This window comes from Myotis yumanensis, unplaced genomic scaffold, assembly GCF_028538775.1.
Source record: "Myotis yumanensis isolate MYYU_CA2020_CCGP unplaced genomic scaffold, mMyoYum1.0.hap1 SCAF_3, whole genome shotgun sequence".
NCBI classification, from domain to species: domain Eukaryota; kingdom Metazoa; phylum Chordata; class Mammalia; order Chiroptera; family Vespertilionidae; genus Myotis; species Myotis yumanensis.
The window spans coordinates 110891109-110915077 of NW_027223754.1; the positions used below are offsets into that span (position 1 = coordinate 110891109).

Sequence of the window (23969 nt, forward strand, 5' to 3'; positions counted from 1 at the left end):
TCGAGGGTCTCATTAGATTTCCTGTACATCTCATCAAGTTTATTGACAGACTCTAGAAGCCTCTTGAGAGATCTCAAAAGTGTGGTTCTGAACTCAATATCCTCCCTTGATAGTTTTGTCCTGTTTCTTTGTCTCCGCATTTTTTTACGCTTTCTTGGTACACCCCCTAGTGGTCTTTGTGCGCAGTCTTGTTGTAGTTAAGCCTTGATTGTTATAGTTAATACTAGAGGGATTTGACCTCCAGGCCGACTGGCTGTGATAATCAGCTGTGTTTGCAGTGGAAGAACTTGTGTCCTCTAGGGAGGTGCTAACCTAGCCTTTGCCTGAGGCTATCCGGCAAATGGCTCTTGTGCAGGGCGGGTCCCATGGGATCAACAGGGCGGAGGAGGGAGCAGTTATGGCTGCTCTCAGTCCGTCCCCAGGGGCTCTGCCTCTCTGTCCCAGCAACAGCTGCAAACCTCGGAGGGACCGTAGCCAGACAGTCCCACTTCTCCCGTTTGAGTCTGGGTCCCTAGAGACTCGCCCAGATCTGGAGCTCTGAGTCTGAAGCTCCCTCCAGATTGAACCAGACAACCACGCCCTCAGCCACCAGCCCGCGCCGCGCGCACTCCGCACCTTAGTATTTTACTTCAGCACTGCACCTCCTCTGATTCTCGGTTCCTCCTAGTTGTAGAACTTCCATTCAGCCAGCCTTCCTGTGGTTCTGGATGATGTCCGTTCCGTCTTTTAGTTGTATTTTTGAAGTGGTTGTTCGAGGCAGCAAACTCCGGCGTTAACCTATGCCGCCATCTTGGTTTTTCTCGAGAGTCTTTATTTTAGACCAAGTAGCCATTGCTGCTAAGTAGCCATTAGACAAAGCAGTTCTTCAAAGTAGCTTACTAAGCAGTAGCTGCACAAAACAACCTAAGCAAACATAGGAGCCATTGCACACACAGCAGCCCAGCTCTACATAAAAGCAGCCTTTACATAAAAACAGCCTTGCATGATCTCACTCATTCATGGATAATAGAGACCATTATAAACTTTTGAACAATAATAGATACAGAGGCAGAGCTGCCTCACACAGATTGTCAAACTGCAGCGGGAAGGCCGGGGAGGGTTGGGGGGCAGGAGGGAGGGGGGTAAGAGATCAACTGAAGGACTTGTATGCATGCATATGAGCATAACCAATGGACATAAGACACTGGGGGGTAGGGGAAGCCAGGGTATTGTCAAGGGCGGGGAAAAAAAGGGACACATATGTAATACCCTTTGTAATGCTTTAAGCAATAAAAAAAAATTAAAAATAATATAAAAACAGCCTTGTACCACCTGGTTAGTAATACATCTTTATACCAACTTGGACAAAAGAGGTTTCTTGCCAAATAGTGACATCAATATTTGGGCCTCAGAAAGGTACACCTGCTCAGTGCATACAGTAAGATTGCTATGTCCTTGCTTAGATTGGCCTTGAACATCCAGTGTACTCTGATTAAGGTTCCCATAGTAACATTTATATATATAAAATTCCAAAGGTTATTAGTTTTTTATTTTTAGGATATTTTCATGAAAAAAATTAAGTAGATGCTTAAGTCAATGTAGTTTAATAATTTCACGTTGAAACAGTCTAGATGAACTTAGTTATACAATTTTTATGATTAAACATTGACATTTTTTCCTTACACAAAACTAATGAAGGATTCAAGTGGGATGACACTAGTGATGCTTGCTGCAGCTGGAGGTCAGGACGATCTACTGAGGCTTCTCATCAGAAAGGGAGCCAAAGTGAATGGCAGACAGAAGAATGGGACCACCGCACTCATTCATGCAGCTGAAAAGGTTGGTCACTCACAATGCAGCCATTTCATAGTCTTACAAGAATTCCTGCTCCTGGACTAAGACAAAATCTGTTTCTGTAGTGAAATATAACAGTCATACAGTCAACCTAATTTTATATTTCAGTTTATCTATGACTTATGAATGGATGCTTTCTTTTAAATCAACAATAATACTTTGCAGTTGAATTTTCAAAATGATTATCTAGTTGGAAGGGATTTATATTCAACAGGACCTCCGATTAAGGTACTAAAATTAGTTTCAATCAATAGGGTCTTGATTGAAAAATCATTTCCAATTGAAAATAATTAAAATGTTCCCATATATTATCTATCTAAAGCAGCGGTTCTCAACCTGTGGGTCGCGACCCCTTTCGCGGTCGAATGACCCTTTCACAGGGGTCGCCTAAGACCATCTTGTATATCAGATATTTACATTACGATTCATAACAGTAGCAACATTACAGTTAGGAAGTAGCAACGAAAATAATTTTATGGTTGGGTCACAACATGAGGAACTGTATTTAAAGGGCCAGAAGGTTGAGAACCACTGATCTAAAGGATTGCTATGCAGAGGGTCTTATGTAGAAAGCAGTGGTTAACCCTCAGATTGAACTTGCTGGCAAAACAGAGTGTGGCTGGGCAGGGGACTGAACCCACCCAGCACCTCTGGTTCTCACAAGACCCTGCATAGTAAAGAACCAGGAAATTTCACCTACCTGCTTGGGATAGATTGTCTTTTTCCTGGTGGCTAAAAGTTTCAAAACATCCAAAAATATCTTACTTTTGAATATAAGAATTTGAAGAATTAAATTTGTTTTCTTTTCTTTAATAGAACTTTTTAACTACAGTGGCTATTCTTTTGGAAGCAGGAGCTTTTGTAAATGTCCAGCAGAGCAGTGGTGAGACTGCTTTAATGAAGGTAAATGCCTCACATGATTGCTCATCCCCTCCATGCCTCAGATGTGTATGTTGGGGTCTCTGACAGTGGGGCCTGGGGATTTGATGGGGAACAAGATAATCTCTGGACTTGCACATGATAGGTGAATGGGAAAAGTAGCATCAGAGAAGCACTTAACATGTAGTGTGATGAGTAATGCGAGAGGAGTAAGCATGGAGCTAAGGGATTACATCAGAGTCCAGACAAGGTTCAGTCCTGTGGCTCCCAGGCAGCCTTAGGGTTGCTTTGACAGGTGGCCTCACTGTGGCTGTGAACAGGGATGAACTGTGTAGATGGGAACTGGAGTGGGCTATGCACAGAGCCCAAGGAGTGGAGAAGTGGAGGCTATAATCTAGTTTTTATTGGTGAATTCGCTTCACCCGTTGTGTATTAGGAATTGTGGTTTGCAGATAGTTTTAAGTGGAAGGTTGTTAAAGCCGCCCCCGTGCACTCCTGTATTACCCCTCCATGGTTAGTGGTTTTACATTTGCATCTTTGGGGGCAAGTTCTGCATGTTCTAGTCTGTTCCTGGGGAAGTTCTGGGTTCCTGGCGTAAAATGCTATTAGGATACAGCAGTTTTTAACACCTAGTAGTGGTTTAGCTCCCCAAGTGGAGGCTGTGCTGCTGCCCTGTCCTTAGACACAGTTTATGAACTATTGGCGTTTGTCTGCAGTCTGTTTTCAGCCTTCTTTCATGAGTCAGTAAACAAGCATGGCCACAGCCAGGTTCACAGTGGGCTGCCTGAATCTGCTTTCTAATTCGTTATTCTAAAGGCCTGGCCCGCCTGCTGCTTCAGCTTTAGGGTTTTACACTTAGTGTTTAAACCAGGCTCACTGTGTTTCCATTTCATTGGTGGCTCGTGGAAATATTTTGTTCAGGACCCCTACTTTTGAATTTGTTTTCCATTATGTATGTAAATTGTCCAATGTTTAAAGCAGAGGTAGCATTCAAAGAATGAATTAAAACTATCTTACTGAGAAATCACCAAGTGGGTTCTAAACAGATACTCTAGAGTGGTCTTTAAAGTGTGTCTCAGGGCCATTCTGGATTTAAATTTAGACATGTATCCATGCTTGTTAGTCTCCTCAGAGCAGATACTAGGAAAATTCTGAGATTTTGTGATGCTAAAAGGCACTTTAGATTCCCAGGGCTTTCCTAATAAGACAACAGGACATGGATGGAGAGTGGAGCTTAAAAAGGCCTGGTGTTTCTTCTGGGTTGGGATAGAGGTATCGTTTTGAATGTAGCACAGATTTCTGTACTGGACCCCTCCTGTTTATGTAAACGTTTCTAATACCCAGGGAGACCCAACTCCAGGTTTTTTCCAACCTTCTTTCCCTCTCTTCACAAAGAGCTCCCAGGCTGTCTCAAGTGTGAAGAAAGGGACAAACACTGACTGGTAGTTAACTTTAGTTAATTATTGCTCCTTTTTTTTTTGGGACTCAGGCCTGTAAAAGAGGAAATTTGGATATTGTACGACTTGTAATTGAATGTGGAGCTGACTGCAATATTTTGTCAAAGCACCAGACTAGCGCAATGTATTTTGCAAAGCAGTGTAACAATGTGTTGGTGTACGACTTGCTGAAGAATCATTTAGACACGTAAGTGCGCTGTGACTGTGCCATACTTAAGTTACAGGACTAGACACATCAAAACAGGAATGGCCTAGCTCTAGCAACATGGCTCAGTTGGTTAAAGAATCATTCATCCCATACACCAGAAGGTTGCAGGTTTGATTCCCAGTCAGGGCATATGCCTAGGTTGTGAGTCTGATTTCCAATTGCCTCCTGTGTGTACAGGAGGCAAACAATAGATGTTTCTCTCTCACATTGATATTTCTCTCTCCCTCTCCCATTCTCCTCCCTCAAAATAAAAAACCATATCCTCATGAGGATTAAGAAAGAAAGGCCTTGCTAGGTTCCTCCGTCTATCAAACATTAGTTTAAATTAAACTATAATTTTATCTCCCTCTGGTAGCAGGCCCTCTATCTAAATTATTTTCACACACACACACACACACACACACACACACACACACACAAGACAAAAACTGGAATGGTCTGTATATGTAACTGCACAGAAAAAATTATCAAGTAGAGGTCCCAAAGGGCTTCTCTTCTAAAAAGATCACAGATTTAAGTGGCATATGAATTACTTTTCTACAGGTATTGAGGTCTTAGAAACTTTTAGACTTAATCTAGAAGCATCTCCTTAAAATCTTGACTAGGCTCTTAATTTGGCTCACATTTTCTTAAATTTTAGTTCATTCTTGTTTTTTAATGGACACAATTTTTAGAGCACTTTCAGGCTCACTGTGACATTGAGCAGAAAGTACAAGAGATCTTCCATAGAACCCCTGCCCCCACACATGCACAGCCTCCCCCACCTCTTCTACCAGCGTGGTACAGTTAATGAACCTATCGTCCATGTTTGTTAGTTCACCTTGGTGTTGTACATTCTGTGGATTTTGATAAATGTATGACACATACCCACCATCATAGTATCACACAGAATAGTTTCACTGCCCCCCGGGCTCCACTTTATTCATCCCTCTCTCCCCCACTAAACCCTGAAAACCACTGATCTTCTTGTCTCCATATTTTTGCCTTTTCCAGAATTTCACATAGTTGGAATCATATAGTATGTAGCCTTTTCAGATGGTCTTCTTTTACTTACTGATATGCATTTAAATGTCCTCCATGTCTTTTCCTGGCTCTATAGCTCATTTCTTTTTAATGCTGGATCATTCCATTGTCTAGATGCTTCACAGTTTACCCATTCTTTTTCAAAAGAATTCTAAGACATTTATTTTGGCAACACATAATAGGAACGTCACAGACAGTAGCTAACACAAGTAAGGTGTTTATTATTCATATAACAAAGTATAGAAGTAGGCAGTTTAGGTAGGAATAGCCTCTCTTTCTCATCCACCATAGTTAGAATCTGACTTGGGTCTTCATGTCTGCAAGATGGTAACTCCAATTCCAGGTGTAGGAGATCTATATTCTAAGCAGAAAGTAAGGTCAGTTTTGGACAGGAGACAAAAAAGGTGGCAAAGGTCAAAATAAAGGAATATGTACGTAGTGAGTGTGCCCCCTTTAACAGCCTTTGATGAGAGCCTCGCCCAACCCATTATTTTTTTGTTAATACATTGATTTTTGTTGTTAATCCTCACCCGAGGATATTTTTCTTTTTTTTATATTTCATTGATTTTTTACAGAGAGGAAGGGAGAGGGATAGAGAGTTAGAAACATCAATGAGAGAGAAGCATCGATCAGCTGCCTCCTGCACACCCCCCACTGGGGATGTGCCTGCAACCAAGGTACATGCCCTTGACTGGAATCGAACCTGGGACCCTTCAGTCCGCAGGCCGACGCTCCATCCAGTGAGCCAGACCAGCTAGGGCGAGGATATTTTTCCATTGACTTTTGGAGAGAGTGGAAGGGAGGGGGAGAGACAGAGAGAAACATCCATGTGAAAGAGACACATGGACTGGTTGCCTCCCACACGCACCCCAACCGGGCCCAGGGATTGAACCTGCAACCCAGGTAAGTGCCCTTGACCAGGAATTAAACCCAAGACCCTTCCATGTGTGGGCCAACACACTACCCACCGAGCAATACCAGCCAGGGCCCAACCAATAATTTGTGTGTGACTGACCAGCATTTATAGCTACATGGAATCCTGGAAGCCAGCTCATCTCAGTTTGTTCACATGGATAACAGATCCAGATAGCCTGCAAGTAGGTCGACCAGCCTTCCTGGTTTGCATGATACATGGAGCGATTCCGGGGATGCTGGGCAAACCAGATGAGTTGGTTACCTTCTTAGTGAGATAGTTTCTGCCCTTTTGCGGCCATCATTGAAGCAGCAGCATCCAGAAATGAAGTTTAATTCCTTTGTGACTTCTGACCAGAGCAAAAACCATAAAAATCATTTCAATGCATTTTTCCACATATTCTCCTGTTTTCAAAGAGTTGAGGCAGACGTACAATGTTCAATCCATGCCCATCCAAAAGGATGACAAAGGGCAGCAAATTGGTAAAATACTTTAAGTTTCTGCCATCTGTAGAAATCTTAGTCATTCACCCCAGCAAGGTGGTTATCACTAGGCTAAATCTGGACAAATATCACAAAAAGATCCTTGAGTGTAAAGCCAAATCTCACCAAGTAAAAAAAAGAAAAGGGCAAACATAAGGAAGAAACAATTGAGAAAATGCAGGAATAAAGTAATCTTGAAAAAAAGTTTTCTGAATTTTATTTGACTGCGTGTGTGTGTGCCAATTCTTGGATTTATTTTTTAACAGAATTCTCATTTCTGATTCTCCAAATTGATTCATTTATTAGACAGATATTTATTGAACACTATCTGCCAGGCACTTTTCAGACTGCTGGGGAGATGGAGAGAGCAGTGGGGGTAAGGACTGCCCTCATGGAACCGGAATCCTTGGGAGAGGACAGACAGTAAGAAAGACAAATGGCATGTCAGGTGCCCAGTGCAGAGTAGAGGGATGACGGAATCGCATGTTATTTTTAAGGTTGATCTGGATTTAACAGTTTTATAATTTTATGGCTCATGATTCTTTTTTACATTAATACTAACTCTTACTACATACTTTATTATTAGACTTTCAAGAGTGGCAGAAGAAACGATAAAGGATTACTTTGAAGCACGCCTTGCTCTTCTAGAACCAATTTTTCCAATAGCATGTCATCGTCTCTGTGAGGGGCCAGATTTTTCAATGGATTTCAATTATAAACCTCCACAGAACATAGCAGAAGGTAAGCTTACATTTTCTCTGTTTGAAATATGACACTATAGCTGTTAACTGATTTAGAACTCATTCTTTAAACAAATCTTAAGAAAATTCTATTAGTATAATAATTATGTAAAACAGTTATCAACAGAGTTGCTCTGGCAGAAAAAAAGAAACCAACTGATATCTACCATCCCAGGTGGCTTTGAGGGGTCCACAGAGCATGTTGTAGAACTTGTTTAAAAAGTATGGAAGTTTGGTCTTAATAATTATACTAGTTTTTATTTGAATTTTTACGTTCCGAGCCCAGAATCAATTTCTTTTTTCTTCTGGATTTTATTATTGCTAATAGTCTTGGCTTTTTAAAAAGAAAAAATATGTCTGCCCTTTAATAAATTTTAAAAGCAGAAAATAGAAACTTCAGTTCTGCTTCCTGGCCACCATGACTTCTCTAGGACACAGATGCCATACGTACAGAAAGCTGAGTCTCTTCCTAAACGTAGCAAGCTGGGTTCTGGCTTTTTTTATTTTGTTTAAATAAGTAAAATGAATATGTAGCCCTACCAATAATTGATAGCCATTCATAACTACTCACTATTTGGTGAACTTGGCATTGACTATTCATGTCAGTTTGCATTATAAAGCTGGAAAGCAAAATCACAAATAGTTTGACAAGGTGTGCCCTTACTTCCCTGGGACCAGAGTAAAGAAAGCAAAGGGGCCCTGGCAAATGTGGCTCTGTTGGTTGGCCATAGTCTCATGCCCTAAAGGTTGTAGGTTTGATTCCCAGTCAGAGTACATGCCCTATTTGTGGGCTTGATCCCCATTGGGGGTGTGCAGGAGGCAGCTCATCATTGATATTTCACTCTCACAATTTCCCTCTCCCTCCCTCTCTCTCTAAAAATAAACTTTTCCTTTAAAAAGAACAGCTTTTCTTCAAAATTAACCTTGTAGAATATTTTATTTTTAATTTTTAACTTTTCCTTTTTATTGAATTTATTGGGTTATACAGGTTTGAAGTGCACAATTCAACAACACATCATCTGTACACTGTATTGTGTATTCACCACCCCAAGTCTACATCCATCACCAGTTATCTATATCTTCTCCACCTCCTACCGCCTCACCCTCCACAATCCCACACTGTTGTCTGTGTTCTTGAGTTTTTTCAAATCTCATGCTAACTTATTTTTCCAAAATGAGATTTTTTTTCTATTAATCACAAAATTTGGAAAAGGCAAAACAGTATGTGGGAGAAAACAAAATCACTCAAACCCATAGAATGCCCAGTGGTTTACTTCCAGGGATATCTATGCATTTGCATTCAGCAAATGCCAGTTCTTTTAACACTCCGGTGTGGGGTGAATTTCCCGCCAAAATATAAGATGGCGCGGGCAATTATTTAGGTTTCCCGCGCAAAATCAGGGATTTTTATGATACCTATTACCCCAATGGGTATGAAACGGTTCGCATACGCAGGTAGGTATCTTTGTGAACGGCAAACAAACAAATATTTGGTAATACGCAGTTACAATCGGCCCGAGTTTACACGTTTCCCGCACTCCACCGCAAATCTATATGAACCGAGTTAAGACGGCTCCCGCGGAGTACGCGCAATTCACGCGAGCCGACTTAACTCGTTTCCCGCACTCCAAGTGTAAAATAAAATAATTTTACCGCAGAAAAGCACATTTTAAAAAGTCCGTTCCATGAGCTATCAGTAGGAAATACATAGACAAAAAATAACAGGAGTTGTGGTTTGGAAAATTGGAGGAGTCCTTCACTAGGGAGGAGAGAGTGGGCATGGCACACAAGTTGTGTCTGTTCTTCTACCCTACCCATCCCCACCTCATCTCCTCCCTTAGGTACTGGAAGGTGGAGGTTCAAGGATTGGGTTAAAAATCTGTGTGTGCATCTCTCCTGCTTAGGCTCTGGCATCCTGCTATTCATTTTCCATGCGAATTTTTTGGGTAAAGATGTTATTGCTCGACTCTGTGGACCATGTAGTGTACAAGCTGTAATTTTAAATGATAAATTTCAACTTCCTGTTTTTCTGGTAAGATTTTTCTATAGTTCATTACTGAAAAGTACATTTTTCTAATCAAAAGATGACTTTAATGGCTATGTTTTAATAAAATGTTAATTATAATTCAGTAAACCTGTTGTTGGAAATGAGGCAATAACCTGTAATCATCCTAAATTTTGTCAAAAATAACATACAGAATATAAATTCTTATGATATAAGAATTTAAATATTATGCCTTTTCCCACCATTATAATTATAAACATTCACTTACAGGAAATTCAACAAAGAAGAAAAGTATACCTGTTCATGCTTCAAATAATCAAATACAACCAATGTCCTACTGTTGTATTTGTGCTTAGTTCAGTGATGGCAAACCTATGACACGCGTGTCAGAGGTGACACGCAAACTCATTCTCTTGGTTGATTTTCTTTGTTAAATGGCATTTAAATATATAAAATAAATATCAAAAATGTAAATCTTTTACTATGGTTGCAAATATCAAAAAATTTCTGTATGTGCCACGGCACCAAAGTTAGGGTTTTTCAAAATGCTGACACACGGAGCTCAAAAGGTTCGCCATCACTGGCTTAGTTTATGCTTAATTTTAGCTTTCATTATGCTAAAATTTGTATTTTTATTACAAATATTTTAAAATAAAAATACATAGTGGCTGTAGACCTTCCTTTTTAACGCGTTAAGTGCCCAGCCTATTTTGTCTTCTGGACGGAAAGTATAGTGTCAGTCACTGGTGACTGACAGGGCACTTAACGTGTTAATATAAAAAATGCCCTTGAAGAACCTTAATGCATGATTCCTTGGTCACATTTAGAACTCTTTCCTAACACTCAATGCTGTATATTACTGGATGCATTCTAATCATAAAGATTTACCTGGATATTGTTTTTTCATTTGTAACTTTTTAATAAGTCAAGGGAAATTAAAGAAATCACAGCTTACTACCTCATGAATTCAAATACAAAACTTACAGAGTCTTAAAGGTTTCTGGTCTTTTCAGATTTGGCCTAGCTGTTTCTAGATGTAGATGTTGGAAGAAATACTGACCCTTTTTGGTCTCTTTCCCTAGGATAGTCATTTTGTTTACTCATTCAGCCCTGTTGCAGGCCTCAATAAACTCTTTATAAGGTTGACAGAAGCACCTTCTGCTAAGGTGAGAATTCTTTCCTCATATTTATTGTTCCTACTCAAATTGTTATGCTAGGTAACTTTATCATGTTGTGGCTTCTTGGTATGCCTGTCCTAGAGACCTGTGCTCCCTTGGGTAGAAGTCAGTGCAATATGAATGTAAAACATGGCAGATATAAAATATATTGTGTCTCTATAGCAGTCTTAGCTTTGGTATTTAATTGCCATATGTTATGTCGCTAGGCTAGTCAATAAACTCTCTTTGTAAAATGAAGCTGGTGTCTGTATAATAGTACAAGTATCCTATCTAATAAAAGAGAAACATGGTAATTAGCCGTACCTCCGCTACCTTTCCCATTGGCTAATCAGGGCGATATGCAAATTAACTGCCAGCCAAGATGGCGGCCGGCAGCCAGGCAGCTTGAAGCGAACATGAGGCTTGCTTGCTTCAGTGACGGAGGACTCCAACGTTCCCCGCCTGCCGCTGCCGGCCTCTGAGCTTGCAGTTTGAAACATTGTTACAAATATAGAAGCTAAACAAAACCCCAGAAACCTGCTTTCAGCCAGCCGGGATCTCAGAGCTGGAGTTGATACATTGTTTCGATTATAGAACCCAAACAAACCAGATACCTGCTTTCAGCAGCCAAGGCCTAGGAGCTGGAGCCAAGCCTCAGAGCTAAAGCTGGCCCAGAATAAAAAAAGAAAAAGAAAAAAAGGAGTGGTTGGGAGCTTCAGTCACCCGCCAGCCTGAAAACAGCCCTCAGCCCCTCACCTAGATTGACCAGGCACCCAAGCGGGGACCCCCACCCTGAAGGGGGTGTGACCAGCTGCAAACAGCCATCATCTCCTGATCCAGGACACCCTTCAGGGCAAACCAGCCGGCCCCCACCCGTGCACCAGGCCTCTATCCTATTTAGTAAAAGGGTAATATGCCTCCCAGCACCGGGATCAGCGGAGCCGTGAGGCCTCCCAGCACCGGGATCAGCGTGACAGGGGCAGCGCCCAAACCCCCTGATCGCCCTGCGGATCTGTGTGTGATGGGGTATGGAGCCCAAAACCCCCCTGATGGGCCCTGTTCTGACAGGGGGCAGCACCCCAACCCCCTGATTGGTCCTGCTCTGTGCGTGACAGGGGGCGGTGCCCCAACTCCCCTATCGGCCCTACTCTGTGAGTGACTGGGGGGAACTCCCCAACCCCCTGATCGGCCCTGCTGTGTGTCAGTGGTGGCGCCCCAACCCCCTGATCGGCCCTGCTCTGTGGGTGATAGAGGGTGGCACCCCATTCCCTCCCCCTTCCACGGGCCCTGCTCTGTGTGTGACGGGGTAGAGCCATAACCTCCCCATCGGCCCTGCCCTGAGTGTGACAGGGTGTGGCACCCCAACCCCCTGATCCGCCCTGCTCTGTGTGTGACAGGGGCGGTGCCCCAACTCCCCTATCGGCCCTACTCTGTGAGTGACTGGGGGGAGCTCCCCAACCCCCTGATGGGCCCTGCTCTGTGCGTGACAGGGTATGGAGCCCAAAACCTCCCTGATGGGCCCTGTTCTGACAGGGGGCAGCGCCCCAACCCCCTGATTGGTCCTGCTCTGTGCGTGACAGGGGGCGGTGCCCCAACTCCCCTATCAGCCCTACTCTGTGAGTGACTGGGGGGAACTCCCCAACCCCCTGATGGGCCCTGCTCTGTGCGTGACAGGGTACGGAGCCCCAGCCCCCCTGATGGGCCCTGCTCTGACGGGGCAGCACCCCAACCCCCTGATGGGCCCTGCTTTGTGCGTGACGGGGTGGCGCCGCAACCTCCCCATCGACCCTGCTTTGAGTGTGACAGGGGGCGGTGCCCCAACCCCCAATCGGCCCTGCTCTGAGCCCGACCAGGGGCTGCACCTAGGGATTGGGCCTGCCCTCTGCCACCTGGGAGCAGGACTAAGCCAGCAGGTCGTTATCTCCCGAGGGGTCCCAGACTGCAAGAGGGCACAGGCCAGGCTGAGGGACGCCCCCCCCCCCTTCCGAGTGCACAAATTTTTGTGCACCGGGCCTCTAGTTAAATATAATAACTAAAAATCAAATAATAAGCACTTGGATTTTTTAAAATATATTTTTATTGGTTTTTTACAGAGAGGAAGGGAGAGTGATAGAGAGTTAGAAACATCGAAGAGAGAGAAACATCGATCAGCTGCCTCCTGCACACTCCCTACTGGGGATGTGCTCACAACCAAGGTACATACCCTTGACCAGAATCGAACCTGGGACCCTTGAGTCCGCAGGCCAACGCTCTATCCACTGAGCCAAACCGGCTAGGGCAGCACTTGGATTTTTTATTAAAATAGTGATAATCTAACCACTTACATTGATAACCAATTTGGGAATATTGCAAATAAGAGGAACTAGTCTTGGGCATGTATGTTTCTCCCCTCTTCTAAGAAAAGAGAACTACCTCTGTGCTGATCCATATGCATTCTTTTTTTTTTTTTTTTTTGCTTTCTGTAGGTGAAATTGCTAATAGGTGCATACAGAGTGCAGCTGCAATGATCAAACAGAGAATTGGGATGGAATGGCTTTCAGACCTATTTTTAAATACTCCTTTCCAAGCAGTTTGGAATTCTGGCACGGCTAACACTTTCAAATTTAAAGTTTGATCTGCAAACCTCATGCAGTTTAAGGCCTATCATCTGTTATATGTGGGACATGATGTGTTCTATGTAATATATTATAAAATACAGAAATGTAAGTATTTGTGCCAATGCTTTGAAGTTGATGTTGTGTCTGAACTGCATACTTAGTTTTCCACAATGTGGAATGGTACAGGGTTATTTAAGAAAATTACTTTCTTTGTTAACTTGAAATTTTCTTTTTAATTTGAAATTTTCTACTACCCCAGGTGAATTTCTGTAAATAAAGTGTGAATTTGCCCCCCCCCCCCCCGCCTTGAAATTGGAGCAAAAAGGTCTGATCTATTTTTGATATGTAGTTGCCACACATCCCAAGTTGGAAGGACATCTTTGGATGTTTCCAGTTATCCTTTATTTGAAAAGATCAGACCCTAAGAAATCAACCAGAACATTGTGAGGCCTAAAAAGAAATATTACATGTGCCCTTACTTTGAATCCTGGGAGGCCAGACCAGTTTTGTCAGCTTTTGCCTCATGTGGGGTTACTGTTCCTATGAACTTTTCCATAGATAAAACTCTTATTTGGCAAACTAATAAATCAAGCTCAGTCTGGATTATAGAAATGTTTAAAATGTAGTTCCTGATTAGTTTTATAATTGTGAGTTACAATTTTAATAAAATTTTCAGAATGTCACATATTAGACCCTATACATTGTGTTTACAATTCAGACAGCCATTTTTATTTTACATACTGAAACTGCCTTTTCCTACTTTTCTCATTAAAGTACCACAATGTTAGTCTTTCTTATTTCTTTGTATCCCAAATAAATGTGGATACCAAATGTGTAGTTTTTAGCTAAATTTTGTACTAGTACTGTATCTGATTTCATAGCTTTTGAAAAAAAATTGAGATTTGAGTTAGCAACAGTGCATAAGATCATTAAGGGGGAGGGGGTCAACAGTACCTTGGTCCAGTACATGTAAGAGGAATGGGCTTTTTAAGAAAATTTCTATTAGGTCATAACTACTAGTGAGTAGAAAATAAGACAGTTCCTTTAGGAGTTTAGGCTGAGAAATAAGAATGAGCTATGAAAAGCCATCAGGGGGAAAATGGGTGAGTTATTTCAACTGAACCAGGATCAGAGAACACGAAAGTTTGAGTCAGTGCCAGATGTGCTAACTGGAACACATGTAGAGGTACATAATTTAATACAGTTGCTCAGAACAATAGCTTCTCTAAAAACATACTTGTCCCTGAGTGGAAAATGCTGAAAGTTCTGGTTTCTTATATGTAAATGGTATGAACAGTGATTTCTCTGGGAAACAAATCAATTTCTAAGTATTAACTTACCAAAATGTATACAGATAGGCTTAGTACTACAGGTTAAAACAAATCAATCTCCTTGTATAAAATGTGTATAAATAACACAGAACACATACCTGAGCTTATTATTTCAACCACAGGTGATCTCATGACTAAGCAGGTCATCACAAATGGCATGCATTCCTCTTTGGCCAGACTACCTGAAAAGCAATTAGTAATAGTTTTTTGCTCGAATTTTATCTTTAAAAAAAAAAAGAAAAATCACTCCTCAGCCATTCCTCCTTTCCAATGTATAATGACATAAGGACACATAATTGAGTTATTCAGTCAACTTAACTTCCTAACTACACCATTCAGATCTGCTCTGAGTATGGCTTATAGACAGCACATTACACATTCTTTTATCTGCAATACTTAGTACCAAAGAAAAGTACCTAGTAACACTCACTAAATGATGGACTACAGTTAAATAGTTTGGTTTCAGTCCAGGAATATGAAATTATTTAATTTCATACAATATCTTCTCAAGTCATTCCATCTGAATTCTTAAATTTGTGGGATTTACTCAGTGGAATGTCAGGAGGTTGCAATTTGGAATTCAGATGTTGCTTTTTAAATCCTCAGCATTACACTGTTAGCTTTATTATTTTTAAAAATATATTTTTATTGATTTCAGAGAAGAAGGGAGAGGGAGAGATGAAAACATCGATGTGAGAGAATCGTTGATCTGCTGCCTCCTGCACTCCCCCCACTAGGGATCTGGGCATGTGCCCTGATTGGTAATCGAACCATGACCTCCTGCTTCATAGGATGAGGCTTAACCACTGACCCACACCGACTAGCTACACTGTTAGCACTAGTAAGTTATTGCTAACAGAATATTAACGGTGAAAGGGCCTTACAAACCATTTACCATGAAAGTCTAGACTTTGAGTAAAAACTGGGAGAAACTGAAAAGTATAAATCTACTTTTGCCAAACCTTTATATACCACAATAGCCAAAATTGACTTCAAAAATGAGAACTTTGAAATTTTTCATACAGTTAATGTTTCATAGCATAATACTGTATAAACATCTCAAACTAAATGTTGCTCAGTTCAGAGGATGGCTGATAGAATACACCTTGCTTCCTCCATCCTGTGCTAACATATAATACTTCTGGGATCTCTAGGGCTGGATACTACCTCCGTGTACACAGGACCCCTAATAATAAGCTGGAAACTATAATGAAAGAGGGCTCACAATTAAATCAGTTACAAAACTGGAAAATAGTTATCTGTCATCCTGAGTTCCCAGAGGACTCCCAGTTGGAATCTAAATCAGTTTAACTTGTAAGAATATAATTTCCATTATTCTACAACCTATCTCTGCCTTACTCATATCGCCCATTTACTTTCCTTGGGCCAAGATATATGCTTTAGTAAAAACATGATTTTTCTCACAACAATGACAGACTTCTTGAATGGCTCCTTATCCTGGAGACTGACCCAAAATTGCTGGGGGTAAAGATCCCTCCAGTGGTTCCCATTCACAAAGAGTTGAAAAGGAGGTTTGTCCGTTGTTCTGTATTTGTGGGCTGCTACCATAATATTTCACAACCAGAAAGACCACACAAGGACTAGGTACACATCTTTAAAATAAAATAAAACCAAAAACTGAACAAAAACGTAAAGTTTGCTCTATTCCGATATTTAAACCATAGAAAATTTGTCCACGAGGCCTAATTTTTTAAATGTTAAGTGTTATTGCTCCTATATGTATACATTGCTAATATGGAGTAATAAACTCACAAATGAAATACAATTGGTTTATGGCTTTTTTCCTCCCATGTCTTTACAAGCATTCTGTTACAAAGAAAATAATTTGCTGAGTACTGAGCAGCAGACCTAAAAATATTCAAGCATCGAACTAGTCTATTAATATTCAAGCATCGAACTAGTCTATTTGAACTATAAAGTCTTATTCAATAATTCACTTACTTCTAGGACTGGCATTTTGTTGTAAGGTCATATAGAGATTAAGGACCTGAGGGGATAAATATGTTAATACTAAAAAGCCGTGGTTCCCAGACCAGAGTCCCCCACCTCTAGAAATGAGAACCTCAGGCCCAAATCACATGCAGGCGAGGCCAGCAGTCACTTTCACTGGTCCTCAGGGGATTCTGCTGCACCTCCAAGCATGAGAACCACTGTTTGAAAGGATAACCTGAAGACGTCAATGTTTTTAGTAAGATTTTTGAAAGAGGCAATTGCCATGTCATGTCTTTCTATGAGTATTAAATTTGTATTTTATATTTTATTAATTTAATGTTCAGAAAGTTAATAAAATTATCTTCAATGAACCAGTATCTTTACACTGACTAGAAAATAAAATTCTGTAATGGAAAGTAGTTACTGTAAAATTTATATATTTCAGAGAGAGAGGGAGGAGAGAAACATCAGTGATAAGAGAGGTCATTTTTTAGCTGTCCCACACTGGGGATCGGGCCCACAACCTGGGCATGTGCCCTGACCGGGAATTGAACCATGACCTCCTGGTTCATAGGTATTCAATACTCAACCACTGAGCAATGTTGGCTGGGCACTTTTCTTTTTTTTTTTAACCAAAATTAACTTCAAAACCCTAAAGTTCCAATAACAAATGCTTTGGTGTATGGTGCATTTAGCCTACATATATTAGATTTTTTTCTTGACCCATAGGTAAGGGGTTCTCTAGTAGAAACCAGATTTATTTGTAGGGCTTTTTAAAAAAATATATATTTTTTATTGATTTTTAGAGAGGGGGGCGGGGGAGGAGAGAGAAAGAAATATCAATGATGAGAGAGAATCATTGGTCAGCTGCCTCCTGCATGCCCTGTACTGAAGATCAAACCTGCAGCCCAGGCATGTGCCCTGACTGGGTATTGAACCAGTGACCTCTTGCTTCATAGGTCCACACTCAACCACTCAGTCACAACAGCTGGGCTATTTGTAGGGCTTTTCAAAACAAAACAAAAAACGTTGCTGGATCCCACCCCAAGATTTTCTTTAGTGGAGCAAGGGTGGATCTGAGAATGTTCATTCTTAAGTTCCCAGATGATAATGCTATTAGGGACTAGCTTTGAGAATCACTGCCCAACATTAATTTTCTAGAGCTATACAATAGTAGCAAAATGGCTGTCACATTTCAGGGCTGCATGAGTTGTCAGATATTTTTAAATGGTTAAACTTCTCAAAAGTCAAGGATACTACATCAGTGTTTCTCAGTGTGCATGGCAATTTCTGAGTTTTGTTGAAACGGCAGTAGTTCCACTGTGTGTCCTGAGATCCTGCACTTTCTAGAGGCTCAGGGTAATGCTTGCGTTTCTGGTCCCAAGAGAATGGAATTTGTCATCAGCAGATAAGGAATACACTTAATACTTCCTGGATCTGTCAGGATGACTACAACATCATCCAAATTCTGTCATAAAGATCACAGAATTGTAAATGTTAACATAAAATTTTGTGTCTGACTTAACAAAACAATAGAAAAAGTATTATCCCTCTACAAAGGTTAGAAAGCAACAAGGGAGAAAGGAACCTTCTATCCCCCTACCATTGATCGGATTTTATGATATTAAACCATTTTAAGATTACAATCTCTCCAAGGGAACAGAAGACTAAAATTTTAGGCTTCAGATCACTGAATACCAAGAGGGATTTTTCTTTCCTTTAGTAAGACAATATGTAATTTCTATTCTCAGTCCAGTTCTACCTAAAGACAAATCAAGGCACCTTACTACTATTGAGGAAATACAAGGGCAATTTGGAGCTAAAAATAACCTCCAGCGGTGGCCAGGTGGCCCACCTGGTTGGAATGTCTTTCCTTACACCAAAAGGTTATGGGTTTCATTCCTAAGTGGAGGGTTCAATCCTTAGTCCAGGCATGTACAGGAGACAAGCGATTGATATTTCTGTTTCTTTCTCCCTTTCCTCCCTCCCACCCCCTTCCTCTCTAAAATCAATCAACATATCCTTGGGTAAGTATTAAAAAAAAAAAAGACAACTTAAAAAAATAACCTCCATCCTTGCTCAGAGAAAATGGACTGTTCACCAAGTCAACAGCACCAGGGAAAATCACTAAAGAAACTAGGAAGGGGGAGAGATCAACCAAAGGACTTGTATGCATGCATATAAGCATAACCAGTGGACACAGACACCAGAGGGGTGAGGGCATGAGTAGGGGGGGCGGGCAATGGGGTAATAAGGACACATATGTAATACCTTAATCAATAAAGAAAAAGAACAAAACTAGGAAGGAACGAATAAACAATTACAACAGAGACCCACCTGAAAATAAATGACTTCAGGATATCATCTCTAAACTTGATTCATGCTGGAAGTAGGATTTCAGGTAGCTTCATCCATGTGTTATTTCATCCTCCTAGGATACAATAAAATCAGATTTAGCCTTTTATAAACCAGTTTCAGTAATCATTTAAAACAGCGGTCGCCAACCTTTCAGACCTCACGGACCATCAGTGGTCCACGGACACCAGTTAGTGACCACTGATTTAAAAGACAGAAATGTTACCTCATTCCTTAGAGGTCTTAAGAGTAATGTTTTCATTAGGATGCTATTTAAAGTCTATACCACATTTGATTATTTCCATTCAGTACGATGTTTCTTTAATTCATTTCCTCAAAGATCAACTAACTTAAAATTCAGTTCACTTTTATGTTTTGGCATTAAAAACTATTAAATTCTAAACACTAAATTTCCAAGTCTGCTAATGATTGTAAAATATTGACTATTTCGCTAAAGCCTGTTTTTATTTTGTTTCCATAGATAAGTTCTCTTGAAGGCGTATTGTCCAAAATCCTACACAGAATCCTGATTCCTACTCTGTTTACAAAATTTTATTCTTGTAGCGAGGGAGGGCACATAAATGTCTGCTGCAATCCATCAGAAAGACTCTTACTTACACTACTAAAAAACCTTGGAACAATGTTCTCCTACAAGAGTGTGGGCCCCAGATTTTTCATTGGGACAGTTTTATGTTTCATATCCTTAGAAAATATGTGTCTTATAAGGTACCTGACAGTACAGTAGTCCACAACTCTAATCTCTAGTATTTAGCCAAATTCTAGTTGCCAATATTTAGGCTTTAAAAAGGAGACTTATCTTACTATTTGAACACAATGTTCAAAGCCAGTCAAGTTCTGTGGCCAATTTTCCTGTACACTGCAATATAATCAACACTAATGAAACATCATGTGGCGTTCCTTTACATGTGCATCTTTTTAGTGATACTGGTAATTTGGATTTTGAAATCTGTGAGAATGCATACACAAAGATAAAGGCACTTTAAGGAATAGCTGTTCATCAAAATGGGACTGTCAAATATGGGGAAAAAAAGCATTAAAAGAAAAAGTCTCCTTTAATTAAAATCTTAAAGCTTAACTGTAACAAGACTATGTGACACCACTTTGGACAAAAATAGTGTTTTTAATTAATTTTAGGATAAAACTGGGTCAATGAGAACCATGTGCAAGTTAATGTTGCATTTTACCCTCCTATGCCAAAATATTTGAATTGTTAATAGTGAAAAAGCATCTCTAACCACACCCTAAGGTTTTTTCATATAGTCAGAAATGTATACAAGCCAAATACCACATATACTTTTCTGAAGACTTCATAAAGAATAAAGCATTGAAGATACAAAGTCCCATTCTTAATAGTAATAATGCACCTAATATTCTCCCCTCTCTTTTAAATTACAAACAGTATCCTTTTCTACTGAGAACAGGAGCCTACAATTATTCATCAGTTACATATAGTTTATATTTGTAATATGTGAATTACATAAATAATAGAAACATTTTAAGGAAAGAAATGTTTCAAATATACATAACAGAATTCAACAAGCATAGAGGCAAGAACAGTGCTCTGCAAAGCTGTTCAATTTACAACGTACAAGTTGCAAGAACCCAAGAAACAGGACTTCAATAAGGACTCATGTTGAAAGACTCCTTGCCAGAAGTCAACCTCAAAGGCAGGCTTCCTCTCAAGCGGACACCCATGGTACAGAAACATGAAGGAATCGTATTTTTATCTACATGCTCAACACGGGGCCGGGGCTCCACATTATCAAACATGTCCAGGAAGATCTACATAACAGTATTCACACCGGATGATCCTTTGCCTTCATGACAAAGACTCAGATTAAAGCAATAAATAAGCCAAATATTATTACAAGCAATTCATAACAGGAAAAATATGCAGGATACTCTCCAGTGAAGTAATCTTATTACAGTGTTAACTAATAGATTCTATTTAAGCAGCAAAGAATGTCCAACAATATAGAGAAATTGTATGTGGAGAATAATATCAAAAAGATTAAGGCAAAAAACTGAAAGGCCATAATTTCGTAAACTTGAAAAAATGCCCATGAAAGAAGCAAATTTGTAAAATACGAGACAACATACGAAGTTTATTCTGCTTTTTGAAGCAACAGTTTTAACTGGTGAACAAATTACGTAACAGTATCATTAGAAATTAAAAAGAAAAAATTGTAAACTTTAATTTTCAAGACTGCTGAATTGAAAATTCAATTATATAATGAATAACTTCCATAAATAAACACAAATCCATAATATGAACATTTAACTCTGGATTCCCAACAGCATCTGGTTTTCCAGAATTTTAACAAAGCCACTTTTATTTTTACATCATAGATTATACATACGCCAATGTTTTGCATCAGATAGCAATGAAACCACACAGCCTAACTATAAATAGCAATGGGGGTATGATGAGTAGGGTTAGGCAAAAGTACTTCACACAAAAAAAGGTTATTTGAGTGGCCCAAAGGCATATGAAATGGTATTCACATGAGAAGTCACTAGAGCAATGTAAACTAAAACCACAATGACATACCTCTACACACTCCCTATAATGTCTAAAACTAACAAGACTGACAATGCTGAGTGTAGACAAGTGTGCAGGGCAACAGAATCCACATACACTGCTCATGGGAGTAATAAAGCAGGAAACTTTGGAAAATTGTTTGACAATATAAGAAACATACCTATACCCTATACTCAATAATTCCACTCCTAGACTTTTTTTCCAAAGAAAAATGAAACGTGTAATGACTTGTACAGTAATGTTTGTAGCAGCTTTACTCACAACTACAGGCCAGTGCATAAATTTGTGCACTAGTGGGGTCCCTCGGCCTTGCCTGCGGGATGAGGCTGAAACTGGCTCTCTGACATCCCCTGAGGGGTCCCAGATAGTGAGAGGGTGCAGGCCAGACCGAGGGACCCCACCGATGCATGATCGGGGCCAGGAAAGGACGCAGAGGGTTGGCCAGCCAGGGAGGGACCGCAGGAGGGCTCCAGGGCGCGTCCGGCCCATCTCACTCAGTCCTAATTGGCTAGAACCCAGCAGCAAGCTAACGTACCGGTTGGAACATCTGCCCCCTGGTGGTCAGTGCACATCACAGCGACTGGTTGACCAGTCAACTGATTGTCCCCTGGTGGTCAGTGCACGTCATAGCGAGGGGTTGAGTGGCCTTAGTGTATCATTACCATATTATGCTTTGATTGGTTGAAGGGCCGACTGGACGACCAGACACTCAGTATATTAGTCTTTTATTATATAGGATAACCCCAAACTGGAAGCTACTCCAAGGATGTATCAATAACAGACTAGACAAACAAAACATGGCATGTATATTTAATGGTTACACTAGGCAGCAATTAAAATAGAAACAACTACTGACATAGGAAACAATACAAATGAATCTCAAAAACACTATGTTGAGTGAAAGAAGCCACAGGCAAAAAAGATTCCATTCATATGATATTCAAAAACAGGAAACACTGACCTATGGTGATCAGAATAGAATAATGGTTACCTCTGATATGGGAGATGGACTGACTTAGAAGGAGCTCATAAAATCTGAAATGTATGAAAACAGTCACTGTCAAATCAAGCAAGCTCACAAATTCTGAGTGACAAGGAAGTCTCAATTTTTGAAAAGCAGGATTTTAAGTTTTAAACTAATGAATCAGAAAAGGTTATTTTAAATTCATGAAGCAACTCAAAATTAAGAAATAAGTACATAAAATAAGGTTCTATTTAAGAAATAAGAATTAGCATTTGTAAATATCAACATTGAAACCTAGAAAATATTGAAGGAAAAAAGATTGTAACTATTTAAGCCACAAGGCACATTTTTTCAGTTTTATTGATGGCAAATATTTTTCAGGAAAATAATTTATTGATTATACACACACACACACACACACAATCTTTTCCTCCAAAGAAATGTAAAGTTCAGCAAAGACTCAAATGAAATCCAATAAAGTACAAATTGATAACTTGATCAAACATACTCAACTAATAACCTCTAAGAAAAGTTATTATTACCTCAGAGTCAAGGGTCCAGACCTCTATGTGCTATATTTGCAAAGCAATTGAGATGGTAAACCAAGACTTGGGAATAAAAGATAACACTGAAATTTTTCAAACTTAATTTTGTCCCCAAATTCTTTTAAAGCCATTGCAATTTTTAAAAATCTCACTATGGTCTTGTGATAAACTAAGATTTATCAAGCACCCCTCCCCAAAAGATTAAAGTAAAAAAAAAAATCCCTGATCACTGCATAATCAAGGTTAAGTTTTAAAAACAAGTTGGGCCTTGCCGGTGGCTCAGTGGTTGGAGCATCAGCCCACACACAGAAGGATCTCACGTTTGATTCCAGATCAAGGGTGCAAGCCTGGGTTGCAGTTTCGATCCTTTGAGTGCTTACTAGAGGCAGCCAATCAATGTGTCTCTCTCTCATGGATCTTTCTTTCTCTCCATTTTCTCTCTCTCATTCTCTCTCTCCACTCTTCCTCCCTTTCACCAGCTCTAAAAACTCAATAGGAAGGATACCCTCAGGTGAAGATTAACAAAAATTAATTTTTAAAATTTGGACTATAAGAATAAATTACTTTTCTAGTTCAAGATAACAGATGATTATGAACTTACCTATATAGCCTTCACTATTTTCTTTAAAAGTTCAGTATGTCTATAGAAAATTATTGCCACATCAAAGAATCCCTGTTACTTAATGTAAAACCATGTTCATATCTAATGAAGCAGCACTGAAGACAATTATCAAATGATAGTCAACGGCTTATTTTTTATCATATACTTAAAACCACTTAAAAATAGCATCCACTGTTACTTATTTTGAAGATCCCATGTAACTCAACTTACTAGGAAAAATATTTTTTGCAGAATCCATGAAATGGACTTACTGGTACGCAGAAAATAATATCACAATGTTGTTTTGTATGTGGGAAAAATTACTCAGACATCCAACAAGTACAATCTGAACTGTTCAGTGTT

General features: G+C 40.0%; 1 protein-coding gene and 1 pseudogene across 1 annotated transcript in view; one reads left to right on the forward strand and one right to left on the reverse strand.

The window, feature by feature from the left end:
- Positions 1 to 13977, forward strand: part of MPHOSPH8 (M-phase phosphoprotein 8) — a 59943-nt gene extending 45966 nt beyond the window's left edge. Inside the window, exons 8-14 of the mRNA XM_070409359.1 lie at positions 1678 to 1818; positions 2650 to 2736; positions 4202 to 4356; positions 7382 to 7536; positions 9440 to 9567; positions 10623 to 10706; positions 13163 to 13977. Coding sequence (XP_070265460.1) covers positions 1678 to 1818; positions 2650 to 2736; positions 4202 to 4356; positions 7382 to 7536; positions 9440 to 9567; positions 10623 to 10706; positions 13163 to 13204 — 792 coding nt within the window. The 3' untranslated portion in view covers positions 13205 to 13977. The remainder of the gene's footprint in view (positions 1 to 1677; positions 1819 to 2649; positions 2737 to 4201; positions 4357 to 7381; positions 7537 to 9439; positions 9568 to 10622; positions 10707 to 13162) is intronic.
- LOC139006752 (F-actin-capping protein subunit alpha-2-like) overlaps positions 1 to 16429 on the reverse strand; it is a 53486-nt pseudogene extending 37057 nt beyond the window's left edge.
- Between the last annotated feature and the right edge of the window lie 7540 nt (positions 16430 to 23969).